The sequence below is a fragment of the Leuresthes tenuis genome, unplaced genomic scaffold (genome assembly GCF_036924035.1).
Source record: "Leuresthes tenuis unplaced genomic scaffold, fLeuTen1.0.hap1 SCAF_4, whole genome shotgun sequence".
Taxonomy (NCBI): domain Eukaryota; kingdom Metazoa; phylum Chordata; class Actinopteri; order Atheriniformes; family Atherinopsidae; genus Leuresthes; species Leuresthes tenuis.
Window position 1 is genome coordinate 11,940,444 of NW_027325358.1, and position 17,731 is coordinate 11,958,174.

Sequence of the window (17,731 nt, forward strand, 5' to 3'; positions counted from 1 at the left end):
ATATGTACTGTGCAGTTGTGCTATATGCTGTAAATATTCAAATATATCCCAAACTACCATCAAATTGCTTCCTAAGCACTTGGCTATTTTTAAAAACTTTGACCTGTAACATAAGGTACTCCAGCAGCAGTTGACAATCTTACTTCCACCTCATCCAAACTGTAGATTAGAGTATAGATAAGAGTTTCAGAATAATGAGTCAACGATACTGAAGTTACTGAACCTGTTCTAAAAATTCAACTAAAAATGCAGGTGTACCTGATTTGTTGCAACAGACATAACATGCATTCTTGTCATAGTGGTGGTCGATAATATCACGGGACCTGTGGAAGATTTGGCCATGACACGATCCCGTTTCACTGTTTCTGGTGAAACCTGGCAGCTCATTTAGTTATCTATTTAGTTTCCAGATCACCTCACAGAATATGTAGTAGACAGAATAAAAACAATCAAAAATGTTTATTACTTTGAAACTTTGTTTTGTTCTCACTTTCTATATTCAAAACATATATTATGAAATACATTAGTTATTTTCCCCAACAATTGGCCCTTTGCTGCTATACTCAAATAATAACAAAAAAAACAGAGGAAAAAAACTTTGTTGGGGATCATTTCAGCAGGCATTCTTTAATCAGGTGTTTATGGGACAGAGGTAATGAAGGGATATGTCATATATAATTTGTATGAGACATTCATCTTTGGTTAAAATGGATTGATCATTGCAAAGACATAGGCCACAGGCAACTGCAATCCAATATTGACAATATGCCATTTTCCTATCCCTAATGCTCCTATAATCAACCCTCCTATCGTTCCCAAAGTTCCTGGCCATGAGGACCATCTTCCAGCTGCAGCACCCACAGACACTCCTGTTGCTCCCACCACACCTAGCAGAGCTCCAGCTGTTCCACCGTCACTCAGAGCTGGGGCTAAGACTTCCAATCCAGCCAATAAACTCCCTGCCACTGAAGCTGCCCCTGCAATAACTTTTACCTCCCCAGCTGAACGCCTTACTAGTGCACCCCCTACTGTAGCTCCCAACCCCAACTGACACAGTTTTGCACTAAAGAATGCTGTCTTCACAGCTTCCAGAGAGGACTGGTAGTTCATACCTGTGCTTATTTGTTCTCTGGACAGATTCCGCCCTGCTGCTCTCATCTTCATTGCAGTTGTTACAACCACCTGCCCGGAGTGTAGGGTGAGCATGGCAATGACGAAGATTGCAAACATTGCCATGCATCCCACCAACATCCAATAATTGAAGTCAGAGGATTTGAGAAGAAAATAACCTAGTAAGGCAACTAAAGCCAGCAGCACTAGAAATACGGACTGGTGACCTCCATATCCAAACAAGCCAAATCCTGATGTTACTATGGCAACTATTGTCATTGGAATACCCGAGAAAGCCAAAAAGTCAACATGTTTGACCATTACAGTATTGATCCAGTCTTGTATGGTTCTTTGCTCCATCTCAGCCTCTGCATTCTCAAGCTTTCTCCTCTCTAACTCCTCCCTGTCCTTTTGCTGAGTGGCCCACGTTGTCCTGCCCTCCATCTCGCTTGTGCTGCCACCCTTCTCCAGTGACAGGATCCTCTGCTCTATCTGTACGGTCACCCTCTGTCTCTGCTGCCACTCGGTGATCTCAATGTGCTCTCGCTCCCTGGACCTGACCTCAGATCCCAGTGTGCAGCATATCTCTCCCTGCTTCCAGAGGAGCTTGAATATAAAACGCAGGGGTGGTTTGATCACAGTGAATAAGCTCAGAGCCCACAGAAGTCCCACCATGCCGTAATTCTTAACAATCCATTCCACTGCAATCCCAAATGATGCTCCACTAAGTGTGGTCCCGAAGGCACCTGCAAATCCTGCCGATGCCCACAATCCAACAGAGTGTTTGTGGGAGCCGGTACAGCTTCTCATTGCCACAAACATTGAAGCAACCACTGCTGCAAGAATCACACCAGCTATCACTGATGTCATGGCTGTCGTAAGTGCTGTGGCCCCAATAAGGGTCCCCAGACCCAGGGCACCCACTGCCTTGACTTCCTCCATCAATGGCTTTAGCGAAACACTTGTTGTCATCACTGACACAATTTTGTCCACTGGGTCCTCTGTGGCTCCCAGTATGCAGCCTCCCACTGCTCCCAGGACAAATCCCACAGCTGCCTCCTTTAACTTGCTTTTTCCTCCTGAAACAGATGGTGCAATGCTGCAATTAATGCGGTGCTCTTTCAGTATATACATTTATGATGACTTGGTTTACTTTTCATATGTTTTAAGTTTTGATTATTTTGTTTTGACTGATATTTTTTACCCTTTTCATTGTTTAATTTGTTTCACAGTTGGCTGTGTATTTGATAATCAATAGTTCTCTTTGTTATATTTTCCTTCAGTAGTAAACTTGAAAACATGGTTGACACGTGGTCATTAGCATTGTAGCAGTCATAGTTCTTTGAAGACATGTTTGTGAGAAAGGAGATTCGTTGATTTTCTTGATTTGTTCAAAGATTTTTACAAGCAAAAAATGTTTTGAACAGCTGCTCTTCATGACCACATGTAGACTGCTGAGATAATGTGGTTATGAGATAAGTTATAATGTATCAGTCAGTCACTTTATAAACTGTAAATGCATGAAGCTGCTTCATGAAAAGGATCACATGCCTACAGTCAGACACTCTCAACGGACTGGTTAGTCAGGTTGAACCAGCAGAGACAACATGCTGCTGCTGCGATTCCTATCTGTTTACTGCTGCATGTAACTGACCGGACCGGGATAGTTAACACAAAGAAACTAACAACAGCAAAAGTGGGTTATAAAAAGTGTAACACCTCCACAATTAAAAGAAAAGACTGAATACTCAACCTGCAGAAAACAAAAGAGCCTGAAGCCTTGAACGCCTATTTTTTACACAAGCAACGCAGTAAACCATATACTAACAATATGTCATTAACACACAGATGACTGAAAATACAGGTTTAGAAAGTGAGTGTGTTATTACCAAGTTTAATGTGTCCCATGTTACTCTAAGATGGGCAGGCACTGAAGAATCTTCCTCCACTACAATTAGGTAAAGCTCCTCTGTGTGTTGACAGCGCCGTGTGTAACGTAAAATGTGGTTGAAAAGGCTTCTTTTTTCCTGTTTATATGACAGCTCACACAGGGCACACCCTTTGCTGATTTGCTCTGTTCTAATCTCCAGGATCTCTGCACCTCAGTGCTCAACACATTTCTTTCTGGAATCTATTCATGGATTTGTATCGTACTGTAATTCTTATTACTATACTTGAAGCACAATGTGCTTTGAAAAACATGCAGTTCAAGGAAATGTTATTCCTAAATTGCCTAAATCACATCATAACTCATCTCAAGTTGCTTGTTGAATCTTACTTTTAATATACTAAATATTCCTTCCTCTATTCCACAGAGGCTCTGGGGTCCATATAAAAATACACACCGATATCAGTTCAAACTTTGGAAATACTTTGCTTTATTTCAATACCTTACATGTCTTACAACTATATAAAACAAACTAATTAATTGAATTTAATCAGAGCATCTATCATATAACATTTTAACAAACCCCCATCATCACACTGTTTGCAAGTTCATCATGAAAATGACTTATTTTCCCCATCTGTGTTCAAGTGGTTTATAAAAGCAAACAGTTTCCTCTTCAATCTAATTGTTATTGCATTAGCGTGAGTTTGAAAAAATTATGTCAGTGCATGTGGAAACCTTTTTTGGTTTCCATGTGCAGAAAAGGGGTTTATGGATGCAACTTTACTACTTTACTTTTCCCACAAACAATAGCGCTATGCTACTGGCATATGTGATTTATATGACTATAAGACTTTTGTCATATGTCTGTATTCAATATTACTTTTAAAGTACAAGAGAAAAAATTCAGCACCACCTGTTTGTCTATTCAGCCAATAGTTTTAGTCTGTGAGCACTGAAATATCTTTTAATGACTTTTGTGTTACAAGTTTAAAACTTGTTCTGAGAAACTGGATAAATCTGCCGACTCAAATTATGCAGGGGTGACGTTTTGAATTGACTACCAATGTAGCAGAGTGCAAGATACAGTTTGTGAAACAGTAACCAAACCTAATTGTATGACAGAAATGTGACCATCATCACGGCCATAGTGTGCTTATTTAACACATTTCATACAATTGCTTTTGGCACAGATGCTGTTACCAGGTTATTGCTTTGAACATGTCATGCAGACAGAGGTCATGATTGTAGACCTACGACTATCAGCTCCCCTCCAGCTGACTTATGGAGGACAATGGTGGAAATGCCAAAGTAATTAGTCATCAAATCAGTCTCACTATTTGAATGGTTGTGCACCTCTGCTGTTGCTCGAAAGGTTGAACAATTTTCAACTTTCCAATTGCACGCAAGGCTAGCTAATCAAATGGACAAATCCAAAATTTTCCTCAAAATATTCTGTCACCCCACTGTGCAAAAGTAAGCATTAAGTTAAAGCTATAAAGAACCCAATGGGAATCCCACCTCAAAGCACCAACCTCAATCAAGAGAGACAAAAAACAGAAATTAATAAATAGTCTTTGACTCTCTGTGCCTGAGAACTGGGTGCTGAACTATGGTTGTACTGCCTGGATGTCAATTCAGTTCCAAAATAAAAGGTTTAGGGCAGGGGTTTTCAAAGTGGTAGACAGTAAAATATAAAACTTGGAAAAATTTGCAACACTTAGTCCAACTCAGTGCTTTGTTTGGATCCTAATCGCGTTGTTTGATCCCAGACATACTTAGCAAGTGAGTCTGTATAACCACACAATGTTTTCTGACAGATCCAACATTTACTGGAAACAAAAATAGTCTTCTCCTTGGACTATTTTTGTATTAATTTATATATTCCTGAGAAGGCCTACCTTACACTTTGAAAACCTCCGGATTAGTGCAACCACACAGCTTTCATAAAATATGAGTCTGAGATGCAACTTGACATAAAGAAGGATATTGGAGGGATATTTCTTCTCTATGAACCTGCTGTTTGACATTTCATAAGTAAATAACGACCCAGATCGTGCCCTTATATGTGGCATTCTTTAACAATGATGACAGTTTGAAATAAAAACCCTCATGGACTGTCTTAGGACCATGTTATGGCAACACATGAAGCCAGAAAAGTTTCAGTGCACCTTTGCACTTATTCCACATTATATTGAGCTCTACTGGAGGAATGTAGCACCGCTGCTTTAAAGACATCCCCTCATTTGGTGATTTAATGATGGTGAAGGAGAGGACTGTCTGATATGTTGGCTCAAAAGTTTGCACAATTGCTCATTTGTGTTCAAATCTGATGACGGTTAAGTCTCTAACAAATGATAAACATCATTTTTACACTTTCAGTAACACATTTTGTGCTATGAATGGGGGTACTGTCATACTTCTAGAAACCAGTTACAGATTTTATAAGCGTGAAATAGAGGGAATCAACTGTTTATTGGTTTGCAGGATACATGGATACAGACCTTAATAACAAAGTTATACAAAGTAAATATGTATAGTAATATTAATTCAAGTCACTATAGCATCAATCATAGATGTAGAACAATGTTTCTTTTTTATTATTTTCCATCATATATTGTATGGTGGTTTAATCCACTGAATACATTCTAGACAGTATTTACTGGTCAGTCAAGCAAGCGATACTGACAAACCAAACAAGGTACACCAGCCTAATGTCCACTAAGACCAGCTAAAACCAGCAGCTATACTGACAAACCAAATTAGATACACCAACACCAACCAGCAAACATCCCAAACTGGACCAAATAGGCTTTACAAAGACAATTAAATGCTTAGCTGGATGTTTCATAATGATGCAACATTGCTGAGGACCTGCTCAGAGCCACTTCAGTCCTGAAAAAACTACTTGTTTACAACACAATACACACTATTCACCATCTGCATTTTTATCTCAATCAAAACATATATTCTCTGTATAAAGCAGACCCATCAAAATGTGATAGTGGTTAAAATGATGTGTTTGTGACATGTTAACTGATATCTGCAAATACCAGAAAGCATAGTGACACGTCGCAAAGACTATGTAGGAAGCGGCGGGCAAACTAGGTGATTTCCTTTTCTTTGTTTCTTTACGAAGTTGACGCGCCAACTTTAAGGTTTCTATGGCAAAAACTGGCCTATCCCCTTTCAACAAACCAGCTGAGCGGCTCGACCAATCAGAGACAAGGGACCGCACAGTCTAATTTGCTTAGTGTTTGTATAAGTGTCTCCTTCCGAGACGGTGGTCATTCGTTACTGTTCTTAACAACCGACGAAAGATGCCTGAACCCGCAAAGTCTGCGCCTAAGAAGGGCTCCAAGAAAGCCGTTACTAAAACCACCCCTAAAGGAGGCAAGAAGAAGAGAAAGACCAGGAAGGAGAGCTACGCTATCTATGTCTACAAGGTATTGAAGCAGGTTCACCCCGACACCGGGATCTCCTCCAAGGCCATGAGCATCATGAACTCCTTCGTGAACGACATCTTTGAGCGTATCGCCGCCGAGGCCTCTCGTCTGGCTCATTACAACAAGCGCTCCACCATCACCTCCAGGGAGATTCAGACCGCCGTACGCCTCCTGCTGCCCGGTGAGCTGGCCAAACACGCTGTGTCCGAGGGCACCAAGGCCGTCACCAAGTACACCAGCTCCAAGTAAACTGAGCTCTTCCGGAAAAACAACCCAACGGCTCTTTTAAGAGCCACCCACTTTATCTAAAGCTCAAAGTGTTCCTGTAAAATCTGAACTTATGTTCAGAGCGATACGTGCTTCTGTATGTCACCCCAATATGAGTGACTTAATTTTCAAAGTAAATGCACACTTCAAACTCACTATTGTATTTAACTAATACTATGGCCAAGTGGTGATTCAACCAATTTAAGTTACTTACTTAATTCCGGACTTGGTAGTGGCATAAAGCAAACCTTTACATTACTCTCCTATCTTTCTGTATTGTCTCAAATTGATCTCAAACAAACGATGTCCTGAGGATGACCAGGGTTCATCTTTGCCAGTTCTGTCTGCAGACCCCAGCACAGAGCCAGCCTTCTTCATCGGGTTGTTCAGTTTCTTTGAGTTATTGGCTCTGATGCTGTAGCTCCAGCAGATGGCAGCAAAGCAGACTTGTAGGTAGTGGTGGTGAACTCTTCATTTTATGGACTCTGGTTATTCTGAGTCACTCACCGACGTGACCCAGTTCCCTTAAAGGGGAAGTTCGATTCTTTTATATTAAAAAAAAAAAAAAAAAAAAAAAAAAAAAAAGCTCCTTTGGACGCTATTTACATATGAGGTCCGCATATATCCATATAACGGAAGTAAACGGGGCAATGACAATACAACCTCTGAATAAGGCATTTGTCTTTATTTCACCAATATTTTAAGACAAATGAATAAACACGTACTATTGCACTTAGTTCAGAGCTGCCATGTTGTTATTGGGGGGGCTATCAATGGCTTTCTAAACACGTGTCCAGTGGGATGATGTCATCGATGCGCTCTACTGCAGCCACAGCTCATTCACTTCATCGTACTCAAAGTCGTCATCCACCTCGTCAAAATCTGATAGATATTCTGCCTTGTTGCACAAAACTAGAAATAACAAACTGTGTGACGTTAGCCGTCCGTCACAGAGCACGGAGTAAATAAGCTGTGCTACAGCGCTGTGTGTCCATGACATCGTCCCACTAGACAAGTGTGTGGAAAGCCTCGAGAAATTTATACAGCGACTGAAGGAGGCCGACTTTCACCAATGTAAATGGTGAGCAGATGAATGTATTTTATGCCAGAGATAAAGTCTAATTTAAAAAAAAAAAAAACTTTACAAGAGTGTCATCGAATCAGATTAATGGCTAAATTACAATAAAACTGAATTATTCAGTTCATGTAGACACCTTAATCTGACAAAAATTGGATCGGGTTACTGGCGGTCGGACTAAGACCCCGAGATACCTGGATCCAAATGTACACTAAATGTTCCACGCATGCTCGAGATTTTTAGATTTGTAGACGGCAGAAGCACGTGGTGGATTGCATTGAGCGTTTTGCGCATGCTCGAGATTTTTCCCCTGGATCATCACCCGGAAGTCGAAGGAGACGACATTACTGTAGTCGTTGCCACCGTCGGAAAAAAAAAAGAACGCAATGGAGAATGCTGCATTGTGCATCGCGTTTGTGCCGTGCTTATCACAAATAAAATGTAGAGGGACGTGGCTTCATCTTGCTCTTTGTTCGCCATCTTTCTCGAATACCTGAGTTTGTTGTTGTTGGTGGTGCAGATGTCAACCGGAAGTGGCTCTATCAGCGATACTTCAAATGGGTACAGCGCCACCTATCGTACCGGGGTATGACATGCTTTGTGCCAGGGATTTGATTCGTTAACCGCCATGTAACAAAGGATAATTAGTCTTGCTCAAATAAGGAGCATAACCATCATTAACATTATAGATTAGCTTCTTCAAGAAGTACTGTCTTGTGTCCTTCCTTCCCCTTAACTCCAGGTAAAGCCCGAGGTATCTGTATTCCTCAACCACATCTTCACCCAGGACAATATTGACAATGACTTAAAAAAAAGTAAAAGCATGAATGGTTCAGTTTCATTATAATATGTATTGAGTTGATCCTCGAATGGATGAATGTTTTTTTTTTTAAATGACACGCACAAGTAACCAAAACAAGTATATCCATGTTTGTGTATATTTTACCTAGGACAGACTGAATATTTATATATATATATATATATATTGAATATTTTCTCTGTTCTTAATGTTTGAGCATTTCTCTGTTGGATTAAACTGCAAAACGGTTCTTTATCAATAGAAACATCGGTCTGTAATAAGGTTTGGATATTCTACATGAGAGGACTGGCATGATTGCTTGGTAATATGTTTAAAAACATGCCACATATATACATTAAAGACAAGATTCACATACAATATTTGTACAGGCAGAGAAAAATAAAAATTGAGATGGAAAATACTGAAATACGTTATAAATTAAAGCTCCCACACAACAAGTGGGGTCCGTTGTTTCACATTCATTGCCACAATACAGTAATATACTCCTACTGTACAAAGTACCAACTTGAGGTACCAACTAGGCCTCAACTCTCCAAAGAGCAGATAACAAGAACGTTTACTGTCAAATCAACAGTTAAACCACAAACAAGGGCGGCACACAGATGCTGGTGCTCGATAAGGCTTATCAGTATTAGCTGAAGCTGGAAAACATCAAATGCGACACAAAGGACACACAGGACACACACATTTATATAATCTACATTTTCTACATATAATCTACATTTTCAACCATAGTTTATTAGTTGGGAAAACTTCACATAGCAACCATCTTCATTTAGGAGTTGAATTAAGAGATTCAAACAGATCTAAATATCAAGAAAATATAATGGAATTAAGGCTGACAGGCTACATGTGTTATTTAGCAAAAGAAGATTTCTTTCAAGTTTCATTTTTAATCTTTTTCACATGAAATGCAGCAAAATCAATACATACTCACAACATGCAGGTTAAAAATATATAACTGAATATAAATGACGGTTTTTAGATTTAGCAGTGAAACATTTTTCATAACATATGTATTAGAAACCCTGAATGAAGGAAATGTTCACGGTGGGCAGCTTATCTTACACCTCTGTCCTCTGCTACAACAAGTCATAAACTGAACTCTGTCAGATATTGCATGTATGGATTGTATATTGATAAAGCCTCTGATATTCAGATTGATACATTCATCCGTTAAACCATCACAACATGTTCAGTTAACATCCTGTGCTGCCACAGACAGCTGTTTTTCTCCATCAGTGTGTTTTTTCCTCTTATTTATTTGTAAAACTATCATTAAAAGGAGTGAAATAAAGTTACAGTGACTGCAGAGAACAGTGTTATCTTTCCTTCACGTTAGCAGTCCTGAACAGAGGAAATGTTCACGGTGGACAACTTACGTGGCTGCGCCCTGAGCCTCCACCATCAGTGTGTTTGATGCTGCCACAATATCGTCACTTTATAACTAAATAACCGTGGACAAAGGGTTGTGTTTAGTTGGAGTATCTAGGCAAACGTGTCATCCTGCTTCAAGACTGTTTTTGATTGAGATTTGATGCGAATTAAAACATTTTAGCAGGGAAAAGTTAAGGAAAAGCGGTCGAGCAGAGCTGAACTCCGCGGTGAGTCGCAGAGGTTTGGAGGCTCTTCAAACAAACAGCAGAGAGAAACAGAGCTCTGCACGAGCTGAACACGAAGAGACAGAAGTCCTCTAACAGCTCTTTTACTGTCAGCCAGCAGCGAAGCTCCAACACCGGTATTTCGCTCTTTTAACGACGCAGAGAAAACACAAAGTGGCGACATTCATGCAGCACACTGGAGCCCCGGACATGGCTGAGTCCTTACGGTTCTCATGGTGTGTTTAAGTGCAGCCGGATGCTCTGAGGTTCTCATTGTTGCAGTCTGACTCTCGCAGCATCACCACTCAAACTCAAACGAAGGAAGAGATGGCAGAAGTAGCTCCAGCACCAGCCCCAACTGCAGCTCCGGCTGCGGCCAAAGCAGCCAAGAAGAAGGCCACCAAGTCGAAGAAGACCGGGCCCAGCGTCAGCGACCTCATTGTCAAAGCCGTGACCGCCTCCAAGGAGCGGAGCGGCGTGTCTGCAGCCGCGCTGAAGAAGTCGCTGGCTGCCGGAGGTTACGATGTGGACAAGAACAAAGCTCGCGTCAAGACCGCTATCAAAAGCTTGGTCACAAAGGGGACTCTGGTCCAGACCAAGGGCACCGGGGCGACCGGCTCCTTCAAGATGAGCAAGAAAGTTGATAAGAAGCCCGCCAAGAAAGCCGCTCCGAAAGCCAAGAAGCCCGCTGCAAAGAAACCCACCGCCGTCAAAAAGGCCAAAACTGCAGCAGCCAAGAAGCCCGCAGCTGCTAAGAAGTCCCCCAAGAAGGCCAAGAAGCCCGCAGTAACGGCCAAGAAAGCAGCCAAGAGCCCCAAGAAGGTCGCCAAGAGCCCCAAGAAGGTGACTAAAAAGGCACCTGTTGCAGCCAAGAAGGCACCTCCTGCCAAAAAGGCCACCAAAGCAGCCAAGCCCAAAGCAAAGACACCCAAGAAGAAGGCAGCACCCAAGAAGAAGTGAACTCTCAGCCCTACAAAAACACTAAAAAGGCTCTTTTCAGAGCCACCACTCCATCCTCTACAGAGCTTCTACCTCCTTAAATAGCTCATCGATTTCTATACAGATCATGGAGCAACACAAAGACTATTTATTAAGGCTTTAGTTCGTCTTTACAAAGCTTTCCTCTGATGACTTTTTGCCTTTTACTCTCGTCTATTTTATTTTGCATTTCCAACACCGATCAAAGCATTTCCTCACAGCTCTTCTCACAGTAATGTTTTAAAAGTCTACAACAAGGACCAGGATCTCAACTCTGTTGGCAAAACTTTCAATACAAATCAGCAGAATTATTATTTATTGTTGAAGGACAAAAACAAGGAAAATGTATTCTTCTCCAGGAGCTTCCTGATTGCTGTGATTAGGGTATCTGTTTTTTATACCATTTACATTCTTCTGGTTTTGATACATGAATAAACTTTGATTGCTGAATCTTTATGCAATAACACACAGTTTGCTGGCTCTTCTGTTAAGTTTGGAACTTTATAAAGAAGCTTTAATTCAGCTACTATTCTTAAATTATTTAGGAAAACTGCCTTTCTAATTCCATTAGTAATAAGATGCACTTTCATGCTCTGAGCGCTCATTTGCAACACCGACGTCTTACAGCATCTGAATAAAATTAGCGCTTGTAACAGGTTTCTAAATGTCATTATTCATATCAACTTTATCCTGACAATCCTCACATCTAGCAGAAGCTCATGATTGTTGTGTCTTCCAAACTAAAACTGCCAACAAACTTTATGAGAATATCTCATTTACTTTAAGGTTTTCTATAGCTGAACATCCTGGTTATGAAGCTGATTAAACCGTGTTGATGTCTGATCCATTAATGAGCTTTTATAAGAAGGCCTATTAAACATTTCTCTATACTAATATTAGTATACTGATACTAATGAGGATGATTCAGAGCATTATCTTTCTCGTCTGGCTCATCATAAAGACCAAAGCATTTCAATTAATGTAAAATTCAGTATCGGTGTAGGTGAGCTGTTGACTAATGTTCCATAATTGATCTATTTTACTGTATATATTACATGTTGGGATGCCTGAACTAAGTTCCTTTTCTCTGTTTATGTCACTAAAGTCAGTACTTAAGTGAAGTACTTTTGTGTCTTAAGTACAGAGTTGATGTACTTTGGTCGAGTTACGCCCTTCTTCCAGGAAAATAGATACTTTTTTTCCCTTAAAACATCCTTTAGTCAGTTTTCATTGTTTTACAGTTTGCCCATCGAAAATGTGGAGCACAAAGTGTTAAAGAGACACACACACAGAGAAATATATATGTATATATATATATATCTTTAAATAAGTGGGAGCTGAACATCGCTGACACAAACTCTTTGACCCACTCCCCTCTGGTTTCCATCAAGACCAAAACCTCACGCCACAGGAACACTTTCTGGCCTCATAAACAAGACCAGAGACCCACACCCTTTACACAATTGCATTAATGTGAACCATCTCCTCCATGGACCATCTACACACAGTACTTGTACATACTTGTTTAACTTTTACTTACCGTTCTTATTTGTTTTTATTTCATTATCCAGAAAACAAAGCACCAGCACACCACAACAAATTCCCAGTATGTGTAAAACCTACTTGGCAATAAAACTGTTTGTGATTCAAATTATATCTATATATATATATCCCAGCTTGTCTTTTTCCATCCTCATCTTCGTCCCACTCTGCCTCTTTACGTTAACCAAAAATGAAACAGTTCATTTCTAATCTAGAAAGATATATAAATTGACGTAGGATTCAAATTAGAATATAATCCTAATTGAATATCAGCTGTACTTTGTAATGACAGTCAGATACTTTTATTTTGATCTCGCTCTCAGACCTGAATATCAGGCTTGACATACATAAAAATGTTGATCAAGAAGTAAAATGTAAGAAAATGATCCTTTATCACCATAGAAGATGGTTAAATGTCTAGGTTTGTGCTTTTATCAGACATCTGTATTGAGAGATGTCTACAGCTGATCTGATCTTAAGTTTGTGATTCTTCTACATTAGTGTGTGAGGGTCTGAATTCATCCTGTCAAAGACAACATGGTTTCCAAGGTGGAAAAAGATATTTAACATTTAACCTGAACCATGTGTGTAAGTATTTATAACTAATTCATTCCCCCTTCCCAAGTTGAAGCTTTTTGGATCAGAACTCTCTATGAGACAGATGTGTGGCTCTTAAAAGAGCCGTTGGTGGTTGAGTAAACGACAGGTTTACTTGGCCTTGGCGGGCTTCTCGGTCTTCTTGGGCAGCAGGACAGCCTGGATATTGGGCAGCACGCCGCCCTGAGCGATGGTGACTCCGCCAAGAAGCTTGTTGAGCTCCTCGTCGTTGCGGACAGCCAGCTGCAGGTGACGGGGGATGATGCGAGTCTTCTTGTTGTCGCGGGCAGCGTTTCCTGCCAGCTCCAGGATCTCAGCCGTCAGGTACTCCAGCACAGCAGCCAGGTACACGGGGGCACCGGCCCCGACGCGCTCAGCATAGTTGCCTTTACGGAGCAGCCTGTGGACACGGCCCACTGGAAACTGGAGTCCGGCACGGGAGGAGCGGGTCTTTGCCTTAGCTCTGGCTTTACCGCCGGTCTTACCACGTCCACTCATGTTGTTCGGATTTTTCTTAAGTCGAGCCTTGAAGAAAAAGTGCCGTTAAGCTCCAAGCCCGGCCTTATATCTCCGCGGAGAGCTCTCACAGACCAACCACAAACGCCCCAGCGCGAATGGGACGGCTTGAATATTTGGCGCACTTTTTCAAACGACTTTTCTCCAATAAGCAGCTCACCTTCAGGCGGGGCGCGCTGCTATAGGCGGCGCCGAGCTCCGGAAGAGCCGCTAACCAATCAGGAGTTCAAGTCCCGAAGCGCCGCCATTGTCACGCAGTTTAAGAGCAGCGAGTCTCCTGTGAGTTTTTACATTTTCCCCTCATACGCTGAGAGAGAACAAACTATGGCAAGAACCAAGCAGACCGCTCGTAAGTCTACTGGAGGCAAAGCCCCCAGGAAGCAGCTGGCCACCAAGGCCGCCCGGAAGAGCGCTCCGGCCACCGGCGGCGTCAAGAAGCCTCACCGCTACAGGCCCGGCACCGTGGCTCTCCGAGAGATCCGTCGCTACCAGAAATCCACCGAGCTGCTCATCCGCAAGCTGCCCTTCCAGCGCCTGGTCAGGGAGATCGCTCAGGACTTCAAGACCGATCTGCGCTTCCAGAGCTCCGCCGTCATGGCGCTGCAGGAGGCCAGCGAGGCCTACCTGGTCGGCCTCTTCGAGGACACCAACCTCTGCGCCATCCACGCCAAGAGAGTCACCATCATGCCCAAAGACATACAGCTGGCCCGACGCATCCGCGGAGAGAGAGCTTAAACCCACTCGTACCCACCGTCTCACAACCCTCAACGGCTCTTTTAAGAGCCACCTCCCTCCTCACCAAAGAGCTGCATTCTCTGCTTCAAACTACATTCACTTTTACATTAACACACTTATTTTCATTTTTTTTAAACATGCTCCATTGTATATTTACTTTAATATTATCACTGAATATACAAGGATTTACTATGATCTGCTGCCCCTCTATTGTCAATAGTTGCAGTCCCCAAGGAAGGCTCTTCACACTGGATATTTCACTTCATACAAACATCCAATAAGCAACATGGGGGGAAAAAAATTAAAGGTTAAATGTGCCATATGTCACTCAAATCATTAAAAAGATTTATACAAATACAGCCATACACTTTCATTTTGTGGGATGCAATGGGTCACATGTTTAGTTCAAAAGCGTCACCTGTGACATTAAGGCTTACATCCAACATGGACGCAGAGGAAGGACACGGGTCTCCTGCAACGTTGTTCTGCATCTGGTCCTGAAGGTAATCATGTTTTCACAGTGTCTGAAGAGAGAGGAGAAAGACCAATTAAAACTGGACATCATTTCGTTGGACCTATGCAGCTACAAGAGGAAAAAACAAACAAGAAATACAAGGACCTGCTCACCAACCAGCCACACACTAACCCTCATACCACAGCTGAAAGGTTTCTCATTTAGTTTTTTGACCCTCCAATAATGACTGCTGTTGTGATTTTTAAGTTTTATTAGCTGTCAGGTCTAAGACTCCAGCTAATAACGACACCCATTGCATGTATCAACTGAAAAGATGTTTTTTCTTTTTGTTTTGTTATAAATGAAGTTTGGCTTTATCTCACATTTTTTGTATTAAAGAGCAAACCCTCCATTTTCTACAGTTTGTTCCTGCTTCCTCTTGATCTTCAGATCTGCAGTGTCAGCTGCATCCCTTTATGTACTCATCTGTTTAACTACATGTAACATTATCAGTGTAGCTGATTTAGCACGTAGCTGCCGTCCTTAGCAGTCAGACTACAAAAATATTCAATAAATGGGTGGTGCTATGGTTGACTGCGAAATATTACCATAAGAAGAAATTTACTGATAATCAGTGAACCAGCAAAATAAACCTTTGAGAGGACAAAATAGGTAAAGCAGGAAGTGTTGAACTATGATTTGCCACATTTCTCAGTGTGATGTCAATAATTTCTGTATTTGTGTCCATTAGATAAAAGATCATACAAATTACAGGTCTCATTCTTCCATTTTAGCAAACTTCCCAATTAATTAAAGTTGATACTAAAATGTGTTAATTTCAAGTCTATCTTTAACATGATTTTACACTCGCTAAAACAACATAACACATGTTAAGTTAGTTTAGAGATGTTAGTTAATATAGCTTAAAGAGGCTTGAATCAAATCCTTTAGAAGTACCATTACCATGTACTGATTTACATGTAAATGTATAAGATGTGTACACGGTAACTGATATGATTAGATGTACATAGCTGTGCAAATTAAGTGAAATTAAGAAAAAACACCAGATTCATTTTAAACAAGTTGTTTTAATGAATGAGCACATTTAAAGCAGATATTGTTTACATACATGGCTTCAACACCAAATTAAGATAAACACCTATCTTCATATATACAGGCTGCATGCAGGTGATCATATGCCACCATGCAGGTAAATATGCTAAAGAGCTACAATCAGTTTGTAACATTAACTGACATCATGGTTAGGTCACTAGAAAAGCCAGTTAATTTATCTAGAAATTAAAGTACCTCCAGGACATCTGTGCATTAATTTAGTTTTTGGGTTTAGTAGGAAGATTTGGACTTTTTATAAAGTGGGAGCCATTTACTTTGAGCTGGTGGATTATAAAATATATATTTGTAAGTTTGAGGCTCAGGGAGCTGCACATTAGATGCAGTCTCCATCCTTAAAATAAAGACTGGATAGATGAGTCATGTACAGGGTTTACATCAGCTAAATAAGTCAACATGGTCAGTTTAATCAATTCATCATAGGCAAGTGACTTTTTCATATCCTTTGCCTTTATGAAATTGACAATTTGTAACTAAAGCCTGCAGCACAATATATATAAAATAAAAAAAATTGGCTTAAAATAGGAAAAGTCTCTTTAGATAAAGTGGGTGGCTCTTAAAAGAGCCGTTGGGTTGTTTTTTCCGGAAGAGCTCAGTTTACTTGGAGCTGGTGTACTTGGTGACGGCCTTGGTGCCCTCGGACACAGCGTGTTTGGCCAGCTCACCGGGCAGCAGGAGGCGTACGGCGGTCTGAATCTCCCTGGAGGTGATGGTGGAGCGCTTGTTGTAATGAGCCAGACGAGAGGCCTCGGCGGCGATACGCTCAAAGATGTCGTTCACGAAGGAGTTCATAATGCTCATGGCCTTAGAGGAGATCCCGGTGTCGGGGTGAACCTGCTTCAATACCTTGTAGACATAGATGGCATAGCTCTCCTTCCTGGTCTTCCTCTTCTTCTTGCCTCCTTTAGGGGTGGTTTTAGTAACGGCTTTCTTGGAGCCCTTCTTAGGCGCAGACTTGGCGGGTTCAGGCATCTTTCTTCACTGATTAGACACAGTTAAGAACTAGTTTCACACTGAGAGGGAGACTACTCTTAAGCAGGCACTATGCAAATTTTAACGTGGCGTTCCCTTTCTGTGATTGGTTACGCTGCTCAGCCGCTTCTGTTATTTCCTGTGTTACTTAAAGCGGCAGACATTACACCGTTCACTCATTCACTGCTCGATGTTCAGGATAACATTTAAAATGTGAATATGTCAATCACCTTAAACCATTCACCAGTCCTAAAGTGTTACTTGTAGTTCAATTACATTTTTATTTGACTTATATAGTTCCAAATTAAAACAAATGTCACCAAAGGGCAAAGATACAATCACATTCAAGTCAATTAGAATCCAATTCATTGTAATGCAATCAAAATCCAATTGATTCAATTCCAAATAGTCCATTTCATACAGAGCCAATTCAAAAGTGTCCTAGTGAAGGAAACCAACAGATTGGACCTAAACCTCTCTCCGGTCTAATCCCCATCCTGAGCATGCACAGGCCACTGTGGAAAGAAAAAACTCCCTTTTAATAGGAGGAAACCTTTGACCAGAACCAGACTCAGAATGGGTGGCCATCTGGACAG

General features: G+C 41.2%; 6 protein-coding genes across 6 annotated transcripts in view; 3 read left to right on the forward strand and 3 right to left on the reverse strand.

Moving 5' to 3' along the window:
- Nucleotides 1-519: 519 nt before the first annotated feature.
- Nucleotides 520-17,731, reverse strand: part of LOC140305648 (uncharacterized) — a 45,268-nt gene continuing 28,056 nt past the window's right edge. Inside the window, exons 2-3 of the mRNA XM_072384597.1 lie at nucleotides 3,000-3,095; nucleotides 520-2,189 (exon numbers count right to left, since the gene is read on the reverse strand). Of these exons, the coding sequence (XP_072240698.1) occupies nucleotides 703-2,189; nucleotides 3,000-3,018 (1,506 nt within the window). The 5' untranslated portion in view covers nucleotides 3,019-3,095 and the 3' untranslated portion in view covers nucleotides 520-702. The remainder of the gene's footprint in view (nucleotides 2,190-2,999; nucleotides 3,096-17,731) is intronic.
- On the forward strand, nucleotides 6,294-7,296 carry LOC140305008 (histone H2B 1/2-like). The gene has a single exon (XM_072383792.1). The coding sequence runs from the start codon at nucleotides 6,319-6,321 to the stop codon at nucleotides 6,691-6,693; it is 375 nt and encodes a 124-aa protein (XP_072239893.1). The 5' UTR covers nucleotides 6,294-6,318; the 3' UTR covers nucleotides 6,694-7,296.
- On the forward strand, nucleotides 10,503-11,696 carry LOC140305650 (histone H1-like). Its single transcript, XM_072384599.1, has one exon. The coding sequence runs from the start codon at nucleotides 10,538-10,540 to the stop codon at nucleotides 11,168-11,170; it is 633 nt and encodes a 210-aa protein (XP_072240700.1). The 5' UTR covers nucleotides 10,503-10,537; the 3' UTR covers nucleotides 11,171-11,696.
- LOC140305009 (histone H2A-like) lies at nucleotides 13,439-13,854 on the reverse strand. The gene has a single exon (XM_072383793.1). It carries the CDS (start codon nucleotides 13,823-13,825, stop codon nucleotides 13,439-13,441), a length of 387 nt encoding a protein of 128 aa, XP_072239894.1. The 5' UTR covers nucleotides 13,826-13,854.
- Nucleotides 14,089-14,689, forward strand: LOC140305010 (histone H3). Its single transcript, XM_072383794.1, has one exon. It carries the CDS (start codon nucleotides 14,168-14,170, stop codon nucleotides 14,576-14,578), a length of 411 nt encoding a protein of 136 aa, XP_072239895.1. The 5' UTR covers nucleotides 14,089-14,167; the 3' UTR covers nucleotides 14,579-14,689.
- On the reverse strand, nucleotides 16,149-17,144 carry LOC140305011 (histone H2B 1/2-like). The gene has a single exon (XM_072383795.1). It carries the CDS (start codon nucleotides 17,133-17,135, stop codon nucleotides 16,761-16,763), a length of 375 nt encoding a protein of 124 aa, XP_072239896.1. The 5' UTR covers nucleotides 17,136-17,144; the 3' UTR covers nucleotides 16,149-16,760.